General features: G+C 33.0%; 1 protein-coding gene across 5 annotated transcripts in view; it reads left to right on the top strand.

Moving 5' to 3' along the window:
* Window positions 1-24,144, top strand: part of PSPC1 (paraspeckle component 1) — a 127,848-nt gene that overhangs the window by 86,026 nt on the left and 17,678 nt on the right. For 4 of the 5 annotated variants that reach the window (XR_013174749.1, XR_013174750.1, XR_013174751.1 and 1 more), the window contains exon 8: window positions 149-318. Coding sequence is in view for 1 of the 5 variants with exons in the window: in XM_077158777.1 (XP_077014892.1) it covers window positions 149-318; window positions 2,393-2,578 (356 nt within the window). In the remaining 4 variants the exon portion in view is untranslated. Of the gene's footprint in view, window positions 1-148; window positions 319-2,392; window positions 4,777-24,144 lie in introns of those variants that run through there. The other variant, XM_077158777.1, reaches the window with a different exon arrangement.

Here is a 24,144-nt window from a genome sequence, read left to right as displayed (position 1 = left end):
TGTTGCAGAGTATAGATAATTGAATATTCTCAGAAAAGCGAATGGTCTTGATAATAGTCTTTCAGTATAGATTTCTTAAGTATTGTTAAATTTTTTATGTTTTCTGAACTAAGATAGGACAGCTCTAAGTATAGATTGTTTTGCATAGATGCGTTTAGCCCAGCACCTGCTGGTAACCAAGGTCCTCCTCCAATGATGGGTATGAATATGAACAACAGAGGAAGTATACCTGGCCCACCTATGGGTCCTGGTCCTGCCATGGGACCAGAAGGAGCTGCAAATATGGGAACTCCAATGATGCCAGATAATGGAGCAGTGGTAATGTATCATAAACATTATTTTGATTATATTCAATAATAAACACTCCGCCACAAAGATAACTTCACACTTAACATAACTTGGCATCTTTTGTTTTGGCATAATAATGAACATCCAGTGAAGAATAAATGTATGTAATTTTATGAAGCTATATATTGATTTATGAGAGGTTATTACCCAAACAGCAGGATGATAGTCTGTGGCATGTTTCTATAATGATGTATATAGCAAATAATTGGTTAAATATAGTTATTTTTAATGGTTTTATGTGTACTTGCCATTTACCAACACTGTAGCAGTCAAATATTTTATAATTGTATACTTTCCTGTATGAATTGCTTACCTTTGTTGGGGGTAAATCCCAGTGTATGAAAACAAGTTTTTAGTTAATGCTTTTCATAAGATAGACACTTGTCATAGGTTATTTCAGAGAATATATTTGATCCATAAAATACTTTACATGAAAGTTTTTAATATTCTAATCTTATATCACTGCATTCTTATATTACAGAATTACTGATAATAATTGTTAATAAATTTAAAGTAGCCAGTTTTGTGTCTTGTTTTGAGAGTGTGAAGATATCTTTGTGTGGGTTAAATTTTTATAAAAACAAGTGTTTTTGTTTGTAGTTATTATTATAGTTGTATATCCATAGCACAACTGAATAACTTTTATCATTTCCCTTAAAGTGTATCACTATTTAAAAGAGGTTTTACATGTTCTCATTTGCTTTTTGTTAATGGTCCCAAATAACATTTAGAAACAGAAATTGCTTGAGTATGTTTTGTAAAGGATATTTTGTAAAGGCTGTTTAGATCCAAAACTAAACTTGGATCTACCATATCAAATCTTACAGTGCCAGTGCTTGCTGAGAAAGGACATGCACTGCCAATTAAACTAAACTCTCCATCAGTTATAATTCCATTCTGATTTCTGAGATGTTAAATGTGAAAAATTTGCATCTTAGAATTGATGAATACACTGTTTATCATTTTTTAGTTTATTTACTTCAAATGCAATGTTTTAAGAATTTTGAAAAATTATCAACTTTTTAAAAAATTGTAGTTTGTATAGGGAGATAGAATAGTAGTGCTATAATATTTACTATTAATAGTTGCTCATAATACAGCTGGTGAACTATCGATTTGTTTCCTTCACTGGAGGCTTTACTTTATAAGTAAAATGACTGAAAGCTAGTAAAAATTGTATTCCTTTCGTTATGTTTTCCAGTAGCATGTAATTCTCAGTAGAAATGCTTGGTTTTATACCTCTTCCTCAATAGTGTAAATTTTATTTAAATATCACCCCCGATCTTTTAGCCCTGCCATTTTATTGCTGTTAGGGAGCTTTATTCAGTATTTGAGATGAATATTTCAGCGTAGTTATTATTGTGAAGTTTCTCAAAATATTATGATTCAGATATTAATTGTGAACATGCTTAATGTATGTTAATAAATACTGTTTTTTTTAAGCTTAACAGTTTTCCCAATAATATTCTTTTAAGGGAAAACAACTCAAAACTTTCTCTATTGTAGTTCTTTTTGTGTGTGTTTATCGTAGTACTTTGTGTCTTAAATGCATTGGTGTTAGAATATTTAGAATGTTAATCGAGGTGAGGCAAGTTTACTTTTTAAAAGAGAATGTGTTGCTGCACTCCAATTTTATATCTCGAATTTTAAAGTAATTGCTTGTTCTTATGCAGCATAGTTATATGCAAAATAAACTGCCCCACCCCCCACCCCAGGTTGGGAACCATATTATACTGATTAGTATGTAGATGGCATTCACTTACTTCATTAAAACCAGTTGTGTTTTTTTTTTCCTGAAATTGGGGGCAATGCATTAGCAATTTGTACTTCTTCAGATGCTTTTTAAATTTCTTTCATTCTTTTTTTTTTTTTAAGCATAGTAACTAATTAAATTGCTCCTTTCTTCCTTCTATGTGTGATCCTGATTCTGCTGGACTTTCTGCTGAACTTCATGACAACACCACTTGGGATTTTGCCAATTTTTCTTGTCACTTACATTTGGCGTGTTCCAAATGGACTTCATATTTATTATCTGCTATAATAGCACAATGATAGATTTCCTCAAGGACCACCATCTCAGATGGGATCACCTATGGGTAGTAGAACAGGTTCTGAAACCCCTCAAGCACCAATGAGTGGTGTAGGTCCTGTGAGTGGTGGTCCTGGTGGTTTTGGTAGAGGAAGCCAAGGGGGCAACTTTGAAGGCCCTAATAAGCGTCGTAGATATTAAACATTCTTTCATTCCTGGCTGTTTAGAAAAAAAAAAATTCAGTGGTATGCCTTTACACTTTTATCTGTTACCTGAAGAAATGGTTTTATTGTTAATGTATGTAGACTTTAAATCTTTTCTTTTGTAAAATTTGGGTTTTTGTATTTTTCTTCATAAGCTTTGTAGCTTAGAATGGTGATGATGATGTTCATCATTGTGAATGTTAAAATGTATATGTGACGTTAGCTAAATATGATAGTACTGTGAAATCTATGTAGTCACTTAATCTCAATAAAGAAATAATTTTGAGTAATTTAAAATGTTATTTAGTGGTATTCTCTGGTTTTACAAAACTTTGCTGTAATAGTAAAATACTTTGCTTTGACTAATCTCAGCCATTTCAAGCTGAACATGATTTCCTGCTTTTTGTGCAAGTAGCCCTAAAGATAGAAACTTAGATAAATAATGTCAGGGTGGGTAGATAGAGTGGGTAAATTTTGGGGTGGGGGAGGAAAGGGAGTTTACATTTGCATAAGCCATTAATGTTCTGTGAAATCACAGTTGCTGTCTACATTTCATATAGAGTCTGAGTATTCACGTATTTTGAGAAGGCATATTAAGGGTATCTTTGTCCTGTGCTGATTTTTTTTTTCAAATAAATCTTTTGAGCCCTGAAAAAACTTGTTTGAAGGTAAATCTCTTCTGCTTTTAAAGTTTTGTCTGGTTTTAATGTAATCTGCCATGATTTATTTGGTGTCCATATCTAGATATTACCCTTTAAAACACTGAGTAAGTGTATATTTATTGTTAAATTTCTTTCAAAATCAGACAGGACTGTTGGCTTGGGTGTTAAGTTACTCTTTGCTGTATGTTTCATGGTAAATTGGGCATTTTTGAGAATGTTGCTTTCTATAAGTATGAAAGATAGCTTGGCTTTGCAGTGTTTTAAATATTTTCCCATAGTTCAATAAATCTTTCCAGTAACATAGTGTGAGTTTGTGTGACAGGCTATGGGAGTATTTGTCTCCAGGAACTACAATTCAGATGGTGATTTTAAAGAGCAAACAATCAACCTTGACAAATGGCTAGTTTTTTTTGGAATCTCATTAGATCCCTCTACAATCAAATACAGTTGTGAATTTTGGTTTTCAGTACTACAGAAAAACAAATTTTTCACATTGTAATGTTTATTCTAAAACAAAGTCAAAGCTGTATTTAAAAATTTGTATGTTACATGCTTATTTAAAATTAATTATAAGGAGTCATATATATATTTATGTATAACTTAGACCACGAAAATCTCGCTTAGCATTTTTCTGAAGAATAATATGCCATTTTTAAATCACCAGTTTAAATAGTGCCTCCTACTTTTGCATGATTTCTGATTTTGCCGGAAGGCATATTTTGGGATAAATATGTTAGGTATATTCTAAATTAATTATTTAGAATCTTACATAAAAGGAGTTGGTTGTAAAACATACTTGAGATCAGTTTTTTAATTTGTTTTAAAAATTTCTTATTAAATTTCCTTGCATACTATTTCATGTTGTATGTTTTTTTTATGCAACAGTGTGGATGAACTTATTTTCTAAAATGTTCAGTATTCACAGACTTTTGTTTTGGGCCTTTTGTTATTTTTTGAGATTGTAAAATATTGTCAAAGCAATTTTCATCACGTTTTTCCATAAGTGTAAGAGGACTGAATATCAGATTTATTTGTGGTCCTAGTTGACATGTGGGGAGTTTGTGGTTTTTAGTGATATCTTTTGCACTTAAATCTACCATTTCTCATCATCTATATTTTATTCATATAATAATTTTTAGTATTGTATTTCATTTCAAAACTAAAATAAGTTTACCAAAAATCTGATCTTTTGATGTTAATGCCAAGCTACTTTTGGCTCAAGTTTGTGAAATTCTGTATGATTCATTCAAGAATATTTGAAAGCCAGTGCACAAAGAGATGTGTTAATCTCCTGAACATCCTAGTGTCCGGGCTCAACTCTGGCTCCAAGAATAGTGTTCTGCACAGCTTTTCCCCTGCATCAAGAAAAGTCATGTTCCAGTACTTAACAAGTTTATCCTGGGACAGTCAGCTTCTGAGTGACAGTCACGTGGAACATCTGTGAACTCCTAGTTACTCATTTTTTAGTGTTTTTGTATGGTTTTAAAAAACGTCGTGGATAGTTCAGTCTTTTTGGGGGTGGGGGTGGGGGCGGGGTTTTTGGTGAATTAGTATTCCAGGGTAGATTTTTGAATGTCATTTCCGTAAAATAGGTAACAAAAACAAAGAAGAAATTCAGTATTAGTTTTTCTAAATAAGTGTGAATTGTTATATATGATATCATTTTTCCCTAAAAAGCTGATATAAAACAGTTTTAGTATTATAATATCACAATACTGTGTTTACTTTTGTTATGATTTTAAGTAGCAAACGGAAAGTCTGCAGTAATTTTCATATACCATTTGTAATTAACATGCATAAAATAAAGAAACATACATTTTCTTGTTTTATTCTAGCTGTGTATTTTGTCAGAATATTCCTGCTGTTTTTGTTTATTTGGAAAATAAATGCATTAATTTTCTTGACAGATGAAGTTTTTGAAGAACTTTTGGTTCATTTGTGTTTCTTAAGCTCAGTTTTTTATGTTTCTCAAGTTAATTGGATTTCCTATCTAAAATCAGAATTTAATATTTGTGGAAAGGAGTAAATATTTATTTTTGACCTTAAAATATCAGTATTAGGAAGAAACATCTATTTTAGCTGGAGTTGCAGTTTTATAGTTTTATAGAAATGAGTTTTACCAATGTCAGCAACAGAAATATTTGCTTTTGTTTCTCATACACTGTAATTGAAACTATACTTTGCATTTTATTCAGATATTTGTGGAATGTTCCTGTAACTTAGTGTTTATATTTAAAATCTATAATAACAACTATATTAGTGTGAATGATAGGAGTTATTAATTAATATATGGGAGTTAGGTTAGTAATTACAGTTTTAGATTATAGGTAAGAAACTGACAGTATATGTGATTGAAAGGAATTAAGTTTTGTGAAAGACTGTTAATGAATGGTAAAACCATTTAGAGGTTTGAAATTTGTCAGATGAGCCTAGTTAAAAATAAATGGAACTGTCCATTTTGCTAGAATAGAGGAATTTCTCTGGGACTAGGGTGGCATTTACATTTTATTTTATGTATTTTTTATTTTTTTGGCATGGGCAGACTCCGGGAATCAAACCCGGGTCTCCAGCACAATAGGCAAGAATTCTGCCACTAAGGTACCAGTGCACCGCCCTGCATTTTCTTTTTATAACATCTAATAATGTATTAAGGTATAATCCTGACATTTTGAGAGGATAGCAGTGATTTAGAAAGACAGACTTATTTTCAAAATTTGTTGTGAGAGCACTGAAAGAATAAGGGTGAACATTCATATTCCTATTTCCTGAGTTTAACAGTTGTTAATATTTTCCTGTATTTACTTCTTAGTTAAATAGATATTTATAGATGGGGATTTTTTTTTCCCCATAGGAGGAAGGGGAGGAGGACAGACCACTTGAAAGTTAACAGGGTTCTTGCTACTTCACCTATTAGTTTTTAAACATTCATTTCCTAAAATAGCATTGTCAGTTTCATACTGAAGAATATTAACAATTTCCTAATATCCAGTAAAAAAGTCCTGTTACATGTGGGTTTATTTCATGCAAAGCAAATCAATATAGTATAGTCAAGAGTGGTTTCCTGTTTTACAAAAGTAAAACTTTCCAGCAGTATCCAGTGGGGTATTTTTTAATATTGAAGCCATTTTAGTTTGTTTATATTATGTTTTTTTTTTTCCTGGTGGAAGACCTGGAATAACGTTAATGATTGAAGTTCAAATCTTGTAAGAACTCTGGGGGTATTTGGGGGTTATCTGGAGGATATTGATCACTTGGCTTTTTCTCTAAAACCATGTTTTGATTATAAATATCTCTTAAGAGTTCCTCTTGGGTGAAACTTATTATATGATTCTATTTTTATTTGCCTGGTGAGATTAGCAGTTATGGTCTTTATTTTATGATACTTTGTTTTTCTTTGCAGTAATAAAAGCCTGTTGTTTTTCTGATGGAGACTGCATTTCTTAAATTAATGTAACCAGAGACTCTGTGTACACATGTAATAATGTTTTTCAAGTACATTATTTTTTGGCTTAAATCATGATCACTACCATCCTCCCCCCCATGCATCATGATGTATTTAGTTGATCGTACTTTAGAAAAATTTTTCCAGAATCAGCATTTTTTTCCATTCCAATTAAAGGGATAATATTCTACTTTAACTCATGTAAATTTCAGTTCTGTCTCATGGCATGTAGCTATCCAAATTTTATAATTGGTACTTTCATCTAAAATTAAAATTAAATAGAAGTATGCTTAGTTGGTAACACATGTTTTTTTCTTTTTTGTTTTCAAAGAAGTAAAATTAAGCAATAAGAAATAATGCTTTAGATATTCATTGAATTATTCTTCATCTGGTATACAAGGGTCCAGCATTGCATTGATGGTAAGGTAACTGACTGCACCTTGTGTTTCTTAAATGGCTATGTTAGTGGTGATAGTATCGAAGACGTGAATTTATGCTTATATCTAAGATGCTTTTGGCTCTAATTGTCATTACAGAGGCAGTTGCACATTTCAATTTACATAGGTATATCTCAGTAAAATGAAATAAAAGATAGAAATTATATCCAGGTGAGCTTTTGTCAACACTTAGAGTAGCCTCAGTATTCTGTAATGTTCATTGTTTTACCTCTCAGTGGGCCTCCAAGACTGGTTCCCCTGTGTTCTAGTTTCTTTGATGCAAAATTAGTTTTATATGTTTGTCAGCCAACTGGGATTTTGTGATTGTGATGAGATTTTGTGTATGTTTTGGGGTTTTAAAAGAACTCTTTGAATATAACCCTACCTGTTCAGCCTATGAGTTACAGTTTTGTTTTTAAGAAAGTATATTTTGTTTCAGAAATCAAAATGTATGACATGGCCCACTATCTTGTGAAAAGTAAATAAAGCATTGAAATGATGAGGCAATATAGTCTGCTAGTCAAATGAGTCTTTGCAAACATCTAAGAATCATTTAAAAATAATTTAGATATATTTTAATTCAAACTTGTGTTTTGAAATCATTGTAGATTCACATACAGTTGTAAGAAGTAATACAGAAAAATCCCAAATATCCTTTACCTGGTTTCCCTCAATGGTAACATCTTGCAAAACTACTGTTGCACAGTAATAAAACCAGGATTTTGATACTGATATTGGGTAAAGAAATGGTCTCACAGAAAGTTGTGCACAAATGTTACTAGCAGCTTTATTTGTAATAGCCAAAGATTGAAAAGGTGTCCTTCGATATAAATGATTAAATGGTGGTAACTCCATATCATGGAATAAAAGAAATGAACTGTTGATACACGTGACAACTTGGGTGAATCCCCAAAGCTTAATGCCAAGAGAAGATAGTCTCAAAAAGCTCCTTTTATGTGCCTTTATTTGTAGAACATGCTTGAAGTGATAAAATTATAGGAATGGAGAACTACTGAGTTGTTGGCAGGGGGAAGGCACAGGAGCCAGGAAGAGGACATAGCTGTAAATGGACAGTATGAGAAATCCCTGAGGTGATAAAATGTACAATTTTGTTTTATGTCCTTGTTTAAATAATTGGTTTTCTGCAACTTATTCATATTACCTCGTGAAAATAGGAAACATCTCGTTGTACATTTTGTCAGCATAATTGTCATTTATTAATTTTCTTGGTATTTGCAGGTTATTAGAAAGTGTAGATCAGCATCAAATGTCTAAGATGTATAGATGTTTTCTGATGTTTTTTTTTATATAATGGGAAAAAGTAAACAGTCTCACATATAGTGGTTCTCCATGAAGGAACTATTTCTGAACTTTTTGGTTTTGGAGGCAGTAGTCACTTTAACTTGCTCAGTGGTTAATTTCCGTTTTTTGAGTTGGTTAGAATATTTTAACTTCACGATAACTTAGGAGTACCCAGGTTAGCAAATTAAGCATGAAATGAGAGCCATGTCACTGAGATTTTAAGTATATCCATTTATTTATTTTATATTGTGTGCTGGTGGATTGATTGTGTACTGGGCCAATTTCCTAGGACTGAGATACAGTATTGGAAAACCCCAATTCCTGCCCTAAATTAAAAGACAGCAGATATGGACATCCCTCTAAATAATCCCTCTAAAGTATGAGAATCATACTTAAGCATGTGAGAGGATGCTGGTGCTCCGTTGCCAGAGTTTTAACTTCTTTTGTAGGGGGAGGGGTGGTAGATGTTTGCAGAACTTGCCAGTATAACAGCTTTTCAAGGTGATGTTGATGTCTGGTGACCATACTTTGAGCAACCTCTACTTTAAAAGTAAAAAGAGGCACAGTAGCATTTTTCGCTTTGAGGTCCTTTTTGTTGTAGATAACTGTCCTGGTACATTGTTGGATGTTTAGGATTCCCCCTGGCTAATCTTTTAGACAATTGAAGACACCCAGAAACATTTCCAGCTATTTCCAGTTGACAAGCACTGCAGAAGCCATAAAAAGTGACAGCCAGTTTTTATTAGGGTACCTGTAGTAGCTAGTTTAGCAACACATCATGCATAACAGTATTTATTATGCTTTTATGGATTGGTGTTTTGCTGTGTTCCCAAACCTAGTTAATTCAAGCAAAGAGGAAATAGCACATTTTGAAATTTTTGTAAAGTAAGATTTTTAACTTAATCTAGACACAGTTATCCATTCCAGTGAGAAATGAGACAGTTAATCTGAGTTTGTGTCCATATGTTTGAATGTGTTGATGTGTGTGATCAATGAATGTAGTGAACTGCCTTGTTTTGTTTTTTTTCTTAAAACAATCTTTGCAAGTACAAAGAGATGGACACCATTTTGTGGATTAAAAAGGCAGCCAACCTTTTTTGTGAGTTTCTCTTTTGCTGTCCTAGATTGAAGATAAAGATTTGAGAAATGTATTTTTTTCAGACCATGAGTATATTTATTGACAGTATAATTTCGTTTACTTTGTGGCCTCTTTATTTGTTAGTCATTTTAGAAAGTAATTTTTTGATAAAAATTTCAAGCCTACCTTTATGATTCATTACCAAGATTTGTGCTACATATATAAGTAGTACGTTCGTATATATGTCTATTGAAAATTACACAGTACCTTTTGAAAGCTAAATTGGTCTGTAATGAAAACATATAGTGTTACATTGGCAGTTGTTTCTCCCCCTGAGTCTTGACTATATTAATGCAAAGAAAGAATCACTCAATTTGGAGCCTTTTAAATAATCTCAGAAGGTAATTCCGTGACATCAACTTTGTTATATGTAAATAAGCATTTCTGCATGTAGGAAATACTGAGGCTTGGGGACGTGTTTTCTAATTGTAATACAGATGCTACTTGGTGTCATCTCTATCCCTGTTTCCCAGAGAGTACCATAACATAGAGCTTAGATAGCCTTCACGATTTTCCGAAGACATCCACTTTGACCAAGAGTTTTCATGGTTTTTGTGAACTAAAGATGTGTTGGCTTAGGAAGAGTTTACTTCGCTATGGTCAGGGAAGTCATCATTAAGCAATCATTAAGCAAATTCTTTGTTTTTGGAAACTTTTACCACAAAGTGACTTAATAACGTATTTTGCAAGTGAGAAATTGTCCTGCAAGATTATGAGAATAAATCTTTCTTTCATCCCCCATCTTAGAATTTTTTTTTTTTGCATGGATAGACTTATTGAGACAGTAGTTCTTCCTGTTCAATAATTTATTACTAACTAGTGAAGAAAAGATTATTTTAACTCTCTCTGACAATATTTGGACACTAAAATGAGAAGTTTGTCTACAAAAGTTGTCAGTGCCTAACTTTTTTTTTAGGCCCCTGAATGTGAAAAAAATTACTGTATTCTTAAAATTGCCTTGTGTTTCTCATGTTTCTTATAAATTACTCAAATCTTCTGATTTAAAATTTGATATTTTTCCCTTCCTCATCCCATTGTTACCCTTGAAAACAATAAAAGTTTTAGATTATGCTTGCGCTGTTACTGTTATTTGGATTTAGGCATGGTAATTAATTGGTAAAATTAACAAGTCCTCCTGGTTTTTTGTTTCTTAACTGTTATGCATGGACTTTTACCCAGAGCTGTCACATTTAAAAAAAGCTAATAACATACACACCAAGCAGAAAAAAAAAAGATTGGGAGTGTTTGGAAAATGACATTCCTCAAATTTGGGAATTGAAAGTACAGTATAGAAAACATACATCCAAGTTCTTAATTTCTGCCTTGCAGGATAATGTGATTTTACTTTTAGGAAGAGTAAGCTTAATTTGTCCTGCTGTTTGTGCTACAGGAATTAGAGGTAAGGTAAACTAAGGTATAATGGTTCATATTATAAACTTTTAGATCTGTTAATGGAAGAAGTATAAAATCCTCATAATTTGAATTGTTTTGGCAGCATGTTAACAATAGGGACAATAACTAAGCCTTTTAACAATTTTCATTCTTTTTTATAGGACATACAAATATGGCATAAATGCACATACTAAACAATTTAGTAGCATTTAAAATGTCCTTGTTAAATATTGATTTTCTACAGTTGCTATATTAATAGTTTCTTGCATTGTAACTGGAGATCACTGGCACAGAGCTAAGTACAAAATAGAGCAATCCTCTCTTCCCATGGCACTTGTGTATCTAGACCCTGGATGAACAAATAGAGGCAACATATGTTGTGGTAGTTATGAGGATAGAGAAGATGACAGCAAGGACACTGGAAAGTACCTGTGTAGTGAGGTAAAGGCAAAACCCCATTTAGTTTAGTCTGCTGCCTGAGTTAGGATGTTAGTGAATGCAGTGAGTGAGTCTACCGTCTGAAATTGCCCTGTCCAGTGTGTTGGCCATGAGTCGCATGCGGCTACTGAGCCCTTTAAAAACTGAGGAACTGAACTTTTAAATTTATTGTATTTTAGTGTTATTAGAATATTTAGATTGTTAGTCTATGTTTTTGTCTTTGTTTTTACACAATTTGAATACAGTTAAGCATTTTTGAAGAAAATTTATTATCAGATTTGTAAAATAAACATTGAATGCAAAGACCCAGTATGAAGAAAAGAAAACAAAATAGTATTAAAATTTTTTGTCTTAATGTCTGCGTGAAGTTACCTCGTTTATGTATTTGTTCAATTAACTCTACCCAGATTATATGCTCTAAAATAGTTGGGATCTTTTAATTTCATGGTTTATTCTCTGTTACTAGAATAGACTGTTGCAGGCCCTTATTATGTGGTTGTTTACTTAATAAATGGCAATCTGTTGGACCTGCAGTGTTCCCTGATGATATACAAAAATGAATAAAATATAGTCCCTGCCTTGGAATTTGAAGTGCAGTGGGTGTATATAAAGCGTTATGCAAATTCTTTGACCCTGGTATTCATAGTAAAGGAAATGAAAAGTTATATGAAAACCTGTTAAAAACATTTATTTTGAGGAAACTGGTAAGACTTCACTAAGATGGCAGTCTTTAAACAGATCTTGAAGGTGAGTAGGTACTTGTCAGCTGGTAGGTGGTTCTTGGTGGGAGAGAGTACAGAGGACTTAAAAAAAATTATTTTTTTAAATGACAGTTAAAACTCATAAATATATGTTTAGACTGCTTTAAGAGCCTGCAGTCTAGATACAGAGAGTTTTGGGATGTGGTGTGGTCAAAAGGGGTGCAAATGACAGTGAGGATGTCACTTGAGCAGGTAATTTAATAGCCTTCTTGGGGAAGGAGGTAAGATGGGTAGAGAGTAGAGATGAGAAAAGCAAAGTTAAGTTTGCATAAGATTGTAATTGGCCTTTAGGTGATTAGGAATCGGCAATTATTTTAAGTTCAGGAGTGACTAGATCAGAAATATTTTCTAGAAAGCAGAGCATCTACACATTGATCATTGATTTCCCCTCATGATATTTAAAAGGATCTTCTGTGGTGTTGGAGATGAGGATTGTTCAGATTCCAGACATAAAGTAATTCAGAAGTTGAGTGAATTTAAGTATGATGAATATGTTGGCAGGAGAAAGTAAGGTAGAAAATGATTCTAGGGGGTTTTAATTTGAATGATGTGATAATGATCTTATTAATAGACAGCAAAGTTAAGCATTTGGGGTTCAGGGGTGGTGTGATGTGAGGTACATTTACAGGATGTAAATGTGAGTTACATTTACAGGAAGATGATGGGATAATTCGTTGGACTTTGAACAATTTTTCTTGAGTACCTATAGATGACTTTTCATATTCTTCAAACTAGAAAGCCATCCTTTTACCTAGTGGACTAATACTTATTTCCCAAGGCACTATCATCACTTCAGAGAGACTGAAAATGTAGGAGTAATTAATGTTTGAATGGGAGTCTAGACAACAACTTGCTCTCTGAGACTTGGAGAGTGGGTGAGGTTGGTGAGGTGGAAAACAAATTTTTAACAATTGGAGTAAATTTTAAAAAATAAAATCACAATGTATGCTCTATACTTTTGCTATACCAAATACAGTGGTGATTGGTGTGGGTGGAATGTCAAGCCTTACGAAGACCAGAGGACCGGAAAGTTAAGTTTAAAAGCCTACCTGAAATGTCCAAAATCTGGTTCCTATTTAGTGACCAGTGTAGGCTGCTGGTTTTAAAAGTTTGCATTATTTCTTTTCTTGTTGCATCTTACTCTTACTTTCGCACATTGAAGAAGATTAGAAGCAACAAAGGTGGAACAGATTGTCTGCTAGAAGCATCTCATCAGAAAGTATTAAGAAGATTCTACTAGTAATAATACAGCAACTTGAACTTATGGATGTGATTCGTCATATAAACTTTATTATTCATACACTTCTCAGCCAGTGAAGGTTTAATTATGTAATTTCTTCTAGTAATTGAGCCTTAAAATGCGAGTTTAATGTGTCTAGGAGAAATAATTAAAGTATATGGCATTATGAAGGAAACGCCTTCCCTGGTATGTTTTAAATAAATTGGGTATTATGCTGTAAGAGGTTGAAAAACTATCCTTCACAAATGTTAGGAGGCGGAAAAGCATTCATAGTTTGAAGTAATGTTATTCCCTCAAAACTTGTTTCTAATTTAATCCTTGTGATCAGTAGTTCCCTAATGAAGGATCACTAATTCCACTGTTAAAATCCTTTGAGAATCACTATTGAAATCTTAAGGTCATAGGGCTTCCCTTCTACCCCATATGTTTTTCCAATTGCTTGCTTCCTTGTCAATTTCTTTTCTGATCTTTGAATTAATGTATTTTACTTTTTCAATTGAATGGGTTGTGGGGATTTTAAAAATCAACTACCACAAAGGATTTTGGTATTATAAATGTTTTTGAGAGGTTAGATTAACTTTTTTTTTTTGGCTTTGTGGTAGGACATTACTCAGTTCCTTCATTTTGATTTTTGTTTTTCATTTGTTAAATATAGTAGGTATATTCTCATAAGCATCCTATTTTTTTACAATTATGCAAATTAGTAAGTGGGAGTTAAAAAGAATGTAAACGCCACCAATCCTGGGGACCTCTGCAAATAAGTTTCACATTTTACTCTTTCTTCACTCCTTGAACTCAGAGTTGATGAAAAATTGGGAGATAAATCTGTAATGTGATATTCCAAAAATATGTTTTTTTACTTCCTGTTACCTTATGGTATATTTTTATTAATTATATTACAGTAGTATCAATCTTCTAACTTTTTTTTGGAGCAAGGAAGAAAGGAATCAAGGCAAGCTAGCTAAAACAGTAATTTTTCTGTATAATTAATATGTCAAATATAAATTAAAACAATCAGTAGAACCATGGTTCTATTACTTAATAGTGTGTGGAAAGATAACTGGCTTAAAATAAAGCTGCTGGTTCATTGTCACAACTATTTTGTATACATTTTTCATATTTTTTTCCTATCATTCACTATCTTGGTCATTTCCTTAAATTTTCATTCTGTCCATCGTCATCTCTTTATTTAACTCCTATGGTCTCCCCAGATTTCTTCCTGGAGGTCTTTCTTTTTCTGCTCCAGTCCAGAACTGGTTTCTTAGACTGATGGAGCAAGCCATACCTCTTGGGGGAATTCTTTACTGATCTTCTGGATTGGATGTGCTTTTTATTGAATTATCATTAAATGAACACTTAACAACTAATGTGACAGTTAACTATAATGTTTTTCATGTTTATCCTTTAATAAAGTTATTATTCCTTTCCATACCATATGAATTGCAAAGGTGATGTGTACAAGGTTGTGTGTTTTGTTTTTTTCACATACTTGAAAGTAACTAAGGTATTAGAATGCTAACATAGATGTTGCCATCATAAGACCCTTGGAAATTTGTGTTTTTGTCAAAAACTGACCACCGGGGCCACCGGGGCTCAGCAGGCAAGAATGCTTACCTGCCATGCCAGAGGACCCAGGTTCGATTCCCAGTGCCTGCCCATGTTAAAAAAAAACAAACAAACAAAAAAACTGACCACCGTGTTTTTATGTACAAGGACTTAAAGAGGTTATGTATCCGTATTAATATTTGGACATACCCTAGATTGATTTTACTTAGCAGAAATTCAGGTGTCATATTGTAAATATTCTGGACTAGGGATGCCAGCCCAATTAAGAAAGTATTTGCTACATTAAAGACTAAGGCTACTGACCTCAGGGTGGATACAAGGTGCTCCTGTCTTCCAGCAACTTCCAGAGGTGGTTGGAGTTAAACGAAACACAACAGTGCATTCAGTGTAATATAAAGCCAAAAGTTTTCAACAGCAGTAACAGAATGGTAAATATCATATGGGGGCGGGAGCATGTTAAAGGTCTTTTAATTGTGGCTTTTGTTGTATTTGCACAAGTTAAGAGGCAAACAAAAGATCAACAAGAAAGCCCAGATTCCGATCTTTAGGAATCTTGGAATTAAGAACGAGTTTTGTTGTGATGGGCTTGTTAGAACAACCCATCAGTTGACATGTGGTTTACCTAGTGTTGCACTACCCATTTTTAAAAACCACCTGTTACTCATACAGTTCTGTGGCAGAGCTGAATATACACATGCATGGCTAACGAAATACTGCACATGAAATCCTGTTTAAAGTGTCATGGGGAGTTTGGAGAAAAGGAATGAATACCAAATAAAATATGTGGTAAGGATTTGTACAGAAAGTGAAAGGGAGAATGTGCTTTGTTTCAAGGTAGGATTAGAGGACTATTCAAAATGAAAGGGAAAGGATTATGTACATCAGTTTGTCCAGTGATTTTTGGAAGGCAGAAGTGCCCAGGTATCTTGAAGATGAGTGGTGCTTTTATTTTATGGAGCAGGTACTGTCAGAGAGGGTCCACTATCCACAAAGGCTTAGAACTCCTAAAATATTGTACACTAAGCCAGTAGGAACAAAAAAAGTGAAAAAGTCAGGGATCTTATTCCATGATAAGGAACCACTAAAAGTTTCTTGACAAGGGAATGATGGGAGCTACATTTAAAATTCAGATAACTTGTGATTGTGGGAAGTACACATTTGGGGAATGTATGCAATGAGAGCAATTAAGGTTAGCAGGGTTGTAGAGGAAGTATTGAAATCAATAATAATGAAATAGGACTTGGTGATCTATTGGGTGTATGAGGAGGTGACACGGAAGAAAGAAGGTGATGATAGGCTTGTAACTCAAATGGCAGGTTACTTTGGTGCCACTAAATTCTAAGAAAAGAGTTAAGGGTCAAGGTTAGGATAATTTTCAGCCCTTGGGACATCTAGTAAGGGTGTTGAGCATATGAAATCTTGCTGCTTAGGGAGAAGATACTGGCCGATTTTGAGTTTCATCAGTGATGTAAGCAACAATTGTTGAATGAATGTATGAGATGTAGTACACCAGTGCAAAATTTTTGTAATGGTGACTGAGGCATCCTCTAAGCTTCCGTAGGTGGAACTATTTAGGGAGAGACCTACAGGATTTGATGAACTGGAATCTCCTACTGGAATAAATAAATCCTTACAGCTTCATGGAGTACTGCAACTGCATTCGGTAGTTAAAGAAACAAGCACACTAAAAGTGGTCATTCATTTGAGTTGCCAGTGACCAGAATGAGGGGGTTTGCCAGAAGTGAGCTAGCCCTATTATCTTTTTTTTTTAATATGGGCAGGTACCGAATCTCCTATTATCTCTTAATCCTCAAATTCACCAAAAGTTACTCAAAAAAGGCCCATATTATAGCCATTATTTAAATTCACCTTTGAGATATAGAAATAACCCTTAGTATACCATTGTACTTTAGGAAGCATTAAAACCTAATAAAAAGCAGCCAAAGTTTCAAGTACTGTTTATGCATAAATTATTATACATAAACTAAATACATATTTTGGTGCATCAATGTAGTTTTGAATAATATGTCCTCAGTACATAAAAATTGAAATATAAAGTCAGAAATAGTGAAAAGTAAATTTCTCTATGCTCCCCACCTAGTTTCCCTATTCAGGGGCCACCATTATTATAAATGGTTCCTTCCAATAAATAGTTGAGGGCATTCACAGGCTTATATGTATACTTACTATGTAAGGAAATGGAAGCACACGCTACATGTTTGCTTATTTCCCAAAGACATTCTGTTTGGGAATTTTTTTTGTGTGTGTTTGTGTGTGTGTGCGCTCTATGGAGGGGCTCACGTTTCATTCTTCCATGTAAGTATCCCCTTATTGCAGCACCATTTGTTGAATTTTTGTTTGGTTGGAAAGTGCATGGGCCAAAAATCAAAACTGGGTCTCCCACGTGGAGAATTCTACCACTGAACTACCCTTGCATTCCCGGGAATGTGTTCTTGATGAGGTTTCTCGTTCTTTTGTAACTTGTCTTAGGTCATTTATATATATGTGCCAAGTTATTTTTCTGTCCAGTCCTTCACTGTTACCTCGCTGTAATATTTTCTTGGATATGTGGTATTTATCACATATGTGAGTGTAATTATAGAATTCAGATTCTACTACTTGAATTACTTACTCAAAATTAGCTCTTAAATCCCATGAAGTCGTCACCAAATGACCCTCTCACCTAAAATCTTTGAGAATACTTGTTTTCTCTTTTACTCAGTGTTGCCAAAAATTTTTATATTTGACTGGCGAAAACTTGGATTTTTTTAATTGACCCTACTTTTTGTATTAATTGAGATTGAACATTTGTTGGCTTCCTAATTATAGACAATGAAATTTCAACTTTATTTCCTGCAGTCAGTCCCCAACCAAACACACAGAGTCCATAACTGATCAGATGGGATTGTTACAGATGGTAGTAAAAGTTTAGGACTGGAAATTATATGACTGAGCTTTGTCTAAAGTTGGCTAATGAGAGTTCTAGAAGTTAGAGACCTGGGGTCTTGTGATTTAAATATTGGATTAAGTAGATGCCAGTTTTATTTAATAAATGGTACTTACGTCTTTAAGGGAATAGAATATCGGAGGTTTTGAAAATGATACGATGAACAGTTTGCTTTCTGGTGGGTTATTAGACTGAGTTGATTTAGTTTATTCTTTTTTGTTATAAGAGGACATTAGACTTGATTTCTTACCTCTTCCATTTAAAAAATTTTACCATTGTCTAGCGTTCTCTAGGAATGATAATGGCTATTATATCTTATTTTTAAATTGCATTCATTAAATGCCAAGAATAGGATGACCACAAAATCGTTATTCCAAAGAATTCCTGTCTTTGGTGTTTATAATTCTATTATATAAGTTCTACCTAGAAATAAAAAATGCAAATACATCTTAATGTTCATTATCAAAGAATTGTTCTTTGTTAGTCAGTGAATTATTATGTAGCTATGAAGACATCATAGCAGTTTTTGTTAATTCAAAATTTAAAGTCCTCTAAAATATTAACTTTAAACATGTGTATCCTATATATAGCCAAGGACTCAAATGAGTGTAGTTTACTACTTGAAAACACATTTCTTTGGTCAGGATTCTGTTCCATCTCATACTTAAATATTCATCTTAACTGTATTGTTGTATCTTTCCAAGGTATGGCTAAAGAATAAATGTTACATCTTGTCATTATTACATTTATTAAAAATATGGACTGAGCACATGCTACATCAGTACAAGGTACTGGGGATGCAGCAGGGAATATGTATTGGGGAGGGGAGCAGTGGGTGTCCTTTTTGGCCAGGATGGTCAGAAAAGATTCTCTCAGGAGATGTTTGTGCTGACAAGAATGATCAAAAGGAGGGATGCTTGTAAAGTTGCAGGAGTCAAAGATGAACCAATTCTAAGCTTAAGGGCATTACTATTTAAAGGAAGAGAAAACATTCATTGTGACTGGAGTTTTGGGAACAAGGCCCCTGAACCTTGTTTTCATTGCCCTCTCTCCAAGACTTTTCAACATTTTTGTCTTGTCAAACTGACATCCCCCATCATGAAATGTTAACACTAAAATTCCTGTTTATTGTGCTACATGCATATCTGTGGCTTTATATATTTATAAACAAGTGTGATTATTTTGTGTCACCCAACCATTTTTTCCCCCTCAGTGGAGGAATTGTTCTCTTGAGAGTTCAGCATACACCATATAAATACTTTTTTTCCCGTGAGATGGAAAGTCTTTGGAATGCTTTGTGCTAGCTAGTGATGTGATGTAGTTTGTATTAAGAAAGAAAGAATTTGATTACTCCTAGAGAATTGACTGGAAGAGCACCAGATTAAAAGCAGGTACACCAGTAAGACCAATTAGTGGCAAGAGATTCTGGCAGCTTGGTCCTCAGAGATTCCTTTTTTTTTTTTTGGTAGATCAGTTTATAGAAAATGTATGTAGAGCATTTGTGGTAAAAAAGGATGTGTGTAATATTGATGAAAGGTTCAGAAAAAATGCCCTCCAAGACTGGTAAAGTGAGGTTGTCTATGCAACTCACTGGATTGTGTGACTGGAAATGACCTCTGGGGAAATGAATAATTGAGAGATACTCTGGTCTTAGTTTTTACCTTAAGATCATTTTAAATTTCCTCTGTTTCAGTCATTTGTTGTAAGTAAATCACAAAGTGTAAACAGTTCAGAATGGTCAGAATTCCAGATTTAGTTCAACCTCATTTCCCGGGACTCAGTAGGAATGTGCCCCCCTATTTTGATAACGTCTTTGATCCAGAGTTTTTATGGGGTCTCTATCTTAGAACCTGTCTTCTTTCTTGTTCTGTTACAGTAGTGATTATGCATTAGCATGTGAAGATTTTCAGTTAAATTTTAAAATGAGATTATTTTAACATACAATTCTCAGACTCTGAGATATTAAGGGATTCTATTGTGAATTCATTAAGACATAGGGACACTCACACAGCTGCTTACTAAATTTTTGTTCAATCAGTGAACTGGCAATGTGTCCAAAGTTAATCTGGAGTTATGAGCAGCATGAAAATGAATTTCCTTATGCCACAAGAGTATGATCAATACAAAATTATAGGGGTGTTTTCGTTAATAAGCCCTCAGTATGACTGGAAATGGGAAATTAGCATACATATTCTAATAAAGTGATTACATGATTGATACACCACTTAGATATTCTGTCTTGGAAAGTGGAGGTATGAGGGCCCGTCGGGCTCTAAGGAGACACTGCATGTTTTGGGAGCTCTTTCTGATGGACGTAGGTGTTATTTACAAATTATATAGAAGCAGGAAAAAGTTGAGAAGTGAGATTTATGGCTATATTTTAGTGTTTCTCATTCCTTTTTGCTTTATCATCCTGATCAGTCTGGTTTGTACTGTCTCAATTTCTCTGCTGATAACCAATAAACAGGAGAATTTGTACATTTTTAATATGTGACTTTTTTTTTTTTTTGACCTCTTTGTCTACATTTAGACTTCCCAGTAGAATATACTTACTATTTATGATGTGTTGAGACTTTGTGTTTAGGACAAAACATTAAAAGATTCCACCATCTCAGTGTATTTTCATATAAATATAGTTAACATACACTTCTAATTTAGAAATAGTGTAATCCAGTGAGGAGGGGACACTAAATGAAAGAGGTTCTCAGCCAATGTTGATTTGTCTTGCCTCTGCAAAGACTTACTTTAGTCATTTAGTATAGTTTGTACTGATTTGATGGTTGAATAATTTCTTTCCAATACAACATTCTGATAATATATACTGCATAATGAATGTGTATTGTTCCTAATAAGTTGACTTACATGTTTCCTTCAAAATAAATCATAGTGAAGTGCAATTCTTAAGTATTTTTAAATATAGGGAGAGAAATAAAATGGGATTTAAAAAACTTGAATATCATTTGGTAATTCCTTTTTTCATTGCATTTTCATTATATGTGAATATGGGTAATGCATTAAGTAACTGTAAGATTTTTGTGGCAAGTATTTACTTGACATATTGAACTTTTAAAGGATATAATGGAGAGGCCAGCTTTTTAGTTAAGTTCATATTAATAAATCTGTTACCTGGAATTAAATATGCAGTTTACCAATGTAGTCTAACTCTTTAAAGACCTGGTTGCAATAACCAAGGCTCTATTTTCTTGACTGATTGTGTGTGTGTATGTGTAAGCTTGAGATGTGATTACAAGACAATAATGTAGGATTTTTTGTTCTTGAAATACCTTTGTAATTAATTTGGTAAGAAAATGAAGGTTGAAAATTTTCAGTGGTGCATTTCACACTCAAATTACTGTTTGCCTTATTACAGTTCTCTTGGAAATATAGCACACTAATTACATGTTTTATGAAGACTCAATTTAACGTTTTCTCTAGATTTTAACTTTTTTCCGAATCTTGGGCTTTTGAAACTGAGTTAATTATTTTTCTTACAAATCATTAATTGAATGTTTGACAAAACCATCAATGTATTTTATTAAATTCTGTGAAAGTTTGTTGAACTTTGAAAACTACAACGTTTTACCTTCTAACCCTTGGAGAAAAAAATTCAGTGCACGTGTAAGTAGCTGAATTATTTTTCTGAAAAAAATCTTGGTGTTCTAGTTGTAATGTTTAAATTTTTCTCTTAATGTTTTTGTAGCTTTTTAATGTTATTTTTTCCAACTTTTTACTGTGAAAAAAAGATTAAATTCACAGAAACGTTTAAATACTAGTTCAGTGAACATTATGCCCCAGATAGAAGTGGTTTTTTAAAATTTTTTATTAATAAAACCAATCAACATGCAATATGAACATTCTTTGTTTCATCACATAGTTGTATATTCATCATGATCATTTCTTAAAACATTTACATTAATTCAGAAAAACAAAAAGAAAACAGAAAAAAAATTCATACACGCCATACCCCTTACCCCTCCCATTCATTGATCACTAGCATTTCGATCTACTAAATTTATTTTGAAATTTGTTCCCCCTATTTATTTTTAATCCATATGTTTTACTTATAAGGTAGATAAAAGAAGCATCAGACACAAGGTTTTCACAATATACACAGTTACGTTGCGAAAGCTGTATCATATAATCTACATAGAAGTTTTAACATAACTGTCAGCCATATTTGCTTTCTTTTTCTGAACTATTTCAAAATAATTTGTAACATCATAGTATTTCATGCCTAAATATGTCAGCAGGTATCTCTGGAAATAATTGATAGTCTTTTATATAACCACAATATCATCACACCTAAGAAAATTAATCGTCTCCTGATACCACCTAATACTAGTATATATTCAAATTTTCCCAGTTTTCTCCCAAATCAATATTATTTTTAATACTTATAAGTGACTCTTGCCTATTTATTTGGCCGTACCCTCATTTTAGTAATTTATTTCTTAATTTTGAGTTGCTGTATGAACTTAAATAATTTCCTTGTTTCTTTAATTAAAAAAAAAAGCTTAAAATTCTGCTCTCTTTAATTTGGACTGGCCTTTCAGTTATTCAGAATTTGCGAGTTTTGTTTGCTTTGACAGCCTCAGTTTTCATGAACTTGAAATCATTTCATGAGCTCATTTCTACTCAATCCAGTCTACATTACAAGTGACCAACTATTGTGATTTGACTACTATAAATTAGTTTTGCCCGTTTTGAACTTTATATAAATGAAATCTTATAATATATATCCTTTTACCTCTGGTTTCTTTTACTGAGCATAATGTTTTTGAAATTCATCTGTGTCCCATATATCAGTAGTCTGTTCTCTTGTATTGCTGGGAAGTATAGTGTAATATGAATATACCACATTTTGTTTGGTTAGTTTTGTATTGATAAATCCTAGACAGTTTCCTGTTTGGTGCTATTATGAATTAACTTGCGGTAACAGGCATTTATACATTAATCTCATGGGAAAATAGTTAGGAATGGAATTGCTGATCACAAGGTAGGTGTGTTTGTTAGAAACTGTCAATTTTCCAAGGCATTTGTCCTTTTTTTTTTAATTATTAATTTTTTATTGATATATATTCACATACCATGTAATCATCCAAAGTATACAGTGCTTCATAATATCACATAGCTGTGCATTTATCATCACAGTCGACTTTTTTGTGTGTATGAAAGATAACATATTTACAAAAAAGCAGTAAATTTCAAAGCACATCACAACTTTCTGCTATTTTATACTCCCATGAGCAATGTGTAAGTTTTCTGTTGTTCTGTATCCTGTCCACACATGGCATCGTCAGTCTTGTTAATTTTAGCCATTCTGTTGAGTAGTGTAGGTATGTTGTGGTTTTAAATTTGTATTTCCTTGAAGACTGGTGATGTTTTGTACCTTTGCAGATACTTTTTTCACCATTCAGATACCTGTTTTTGTGAAGTACTTTTGCATTTTCCTTTTTTACATAATTGCTGTATGGTTTCATCACCATTTGATGTAAAACTCAACTGTTCTATGTGTAACCTGTATTATAAAATGAATTTAAGTAGGGGTTGTATTATTTCATTTTTTAAATAATTTTTTATTAATTAAAACAAATTACAAGAAAGAAATGCAACCATCCTTAATATATGCTCATTCTGTTCTACATATATAATCAGTAATTCACAATATCATCACATAGTTGCATATTCATCATCATGATCATTTCTTAGAACATTTGCATCAATTCAGAATGTATTATTTAATTTTGAAAAACCTGTTGGATATCTGAAATTGTTCTCATGGATTTTTGCTGTTTGCTAAATATCAGCTGAGGTTAATGGAAATTATTTTTCTTTTTTTTATGTGATTTTATTGGGATACATTCATATAATCCATCCAAAGTATACAGTAGATGGCTCACAGTATCAACATATAGTTGTGCATCCACCACTATAATTTAAGAACATTTTTCTTACTCCAAAAAATACAAATAAAAAATAATACCCAAACATCCCATACCCCTTACCCCCCTATTAATAATTTATTTTTGTCTTTATTTAATTATTCATCTGCCCATACACTGGATAAAGGGAGTGTCCGTCACAATGACCTGGTCAACCATAAAAGTTATATAGTCATAGAATTATCAAGAATCAAGGCGACTGTAGGTCAGCAGTTTCAGGCCTTTCCTTCTAGCTATTCTAGTACTCTAGAAACTAAAAAGTATGCATGAGAATAACCTCTGAATGACCTCTTGGCT

Source organism: Tamandua tetradactyla, chromosome 4 (assembly GCF_023851605.1).
Source record: "Tamandua tetradactyla isolate mTamTet1 chromosome 4, mTamTet1.pri, whole genome shotgun sequence".
In the NCBI taxonomy this organism is placed as follows: Eukaryota; Metazoa; Chordata; class Mammalia; order Pilosa; family Myrmecophagidae; genus Tamandua; species Tamandua tetradactyla.
Note: the sequence above shows the minus strand (reverse complement) of the source record. Positions and strands in the feature narration are given on the sequence as shown.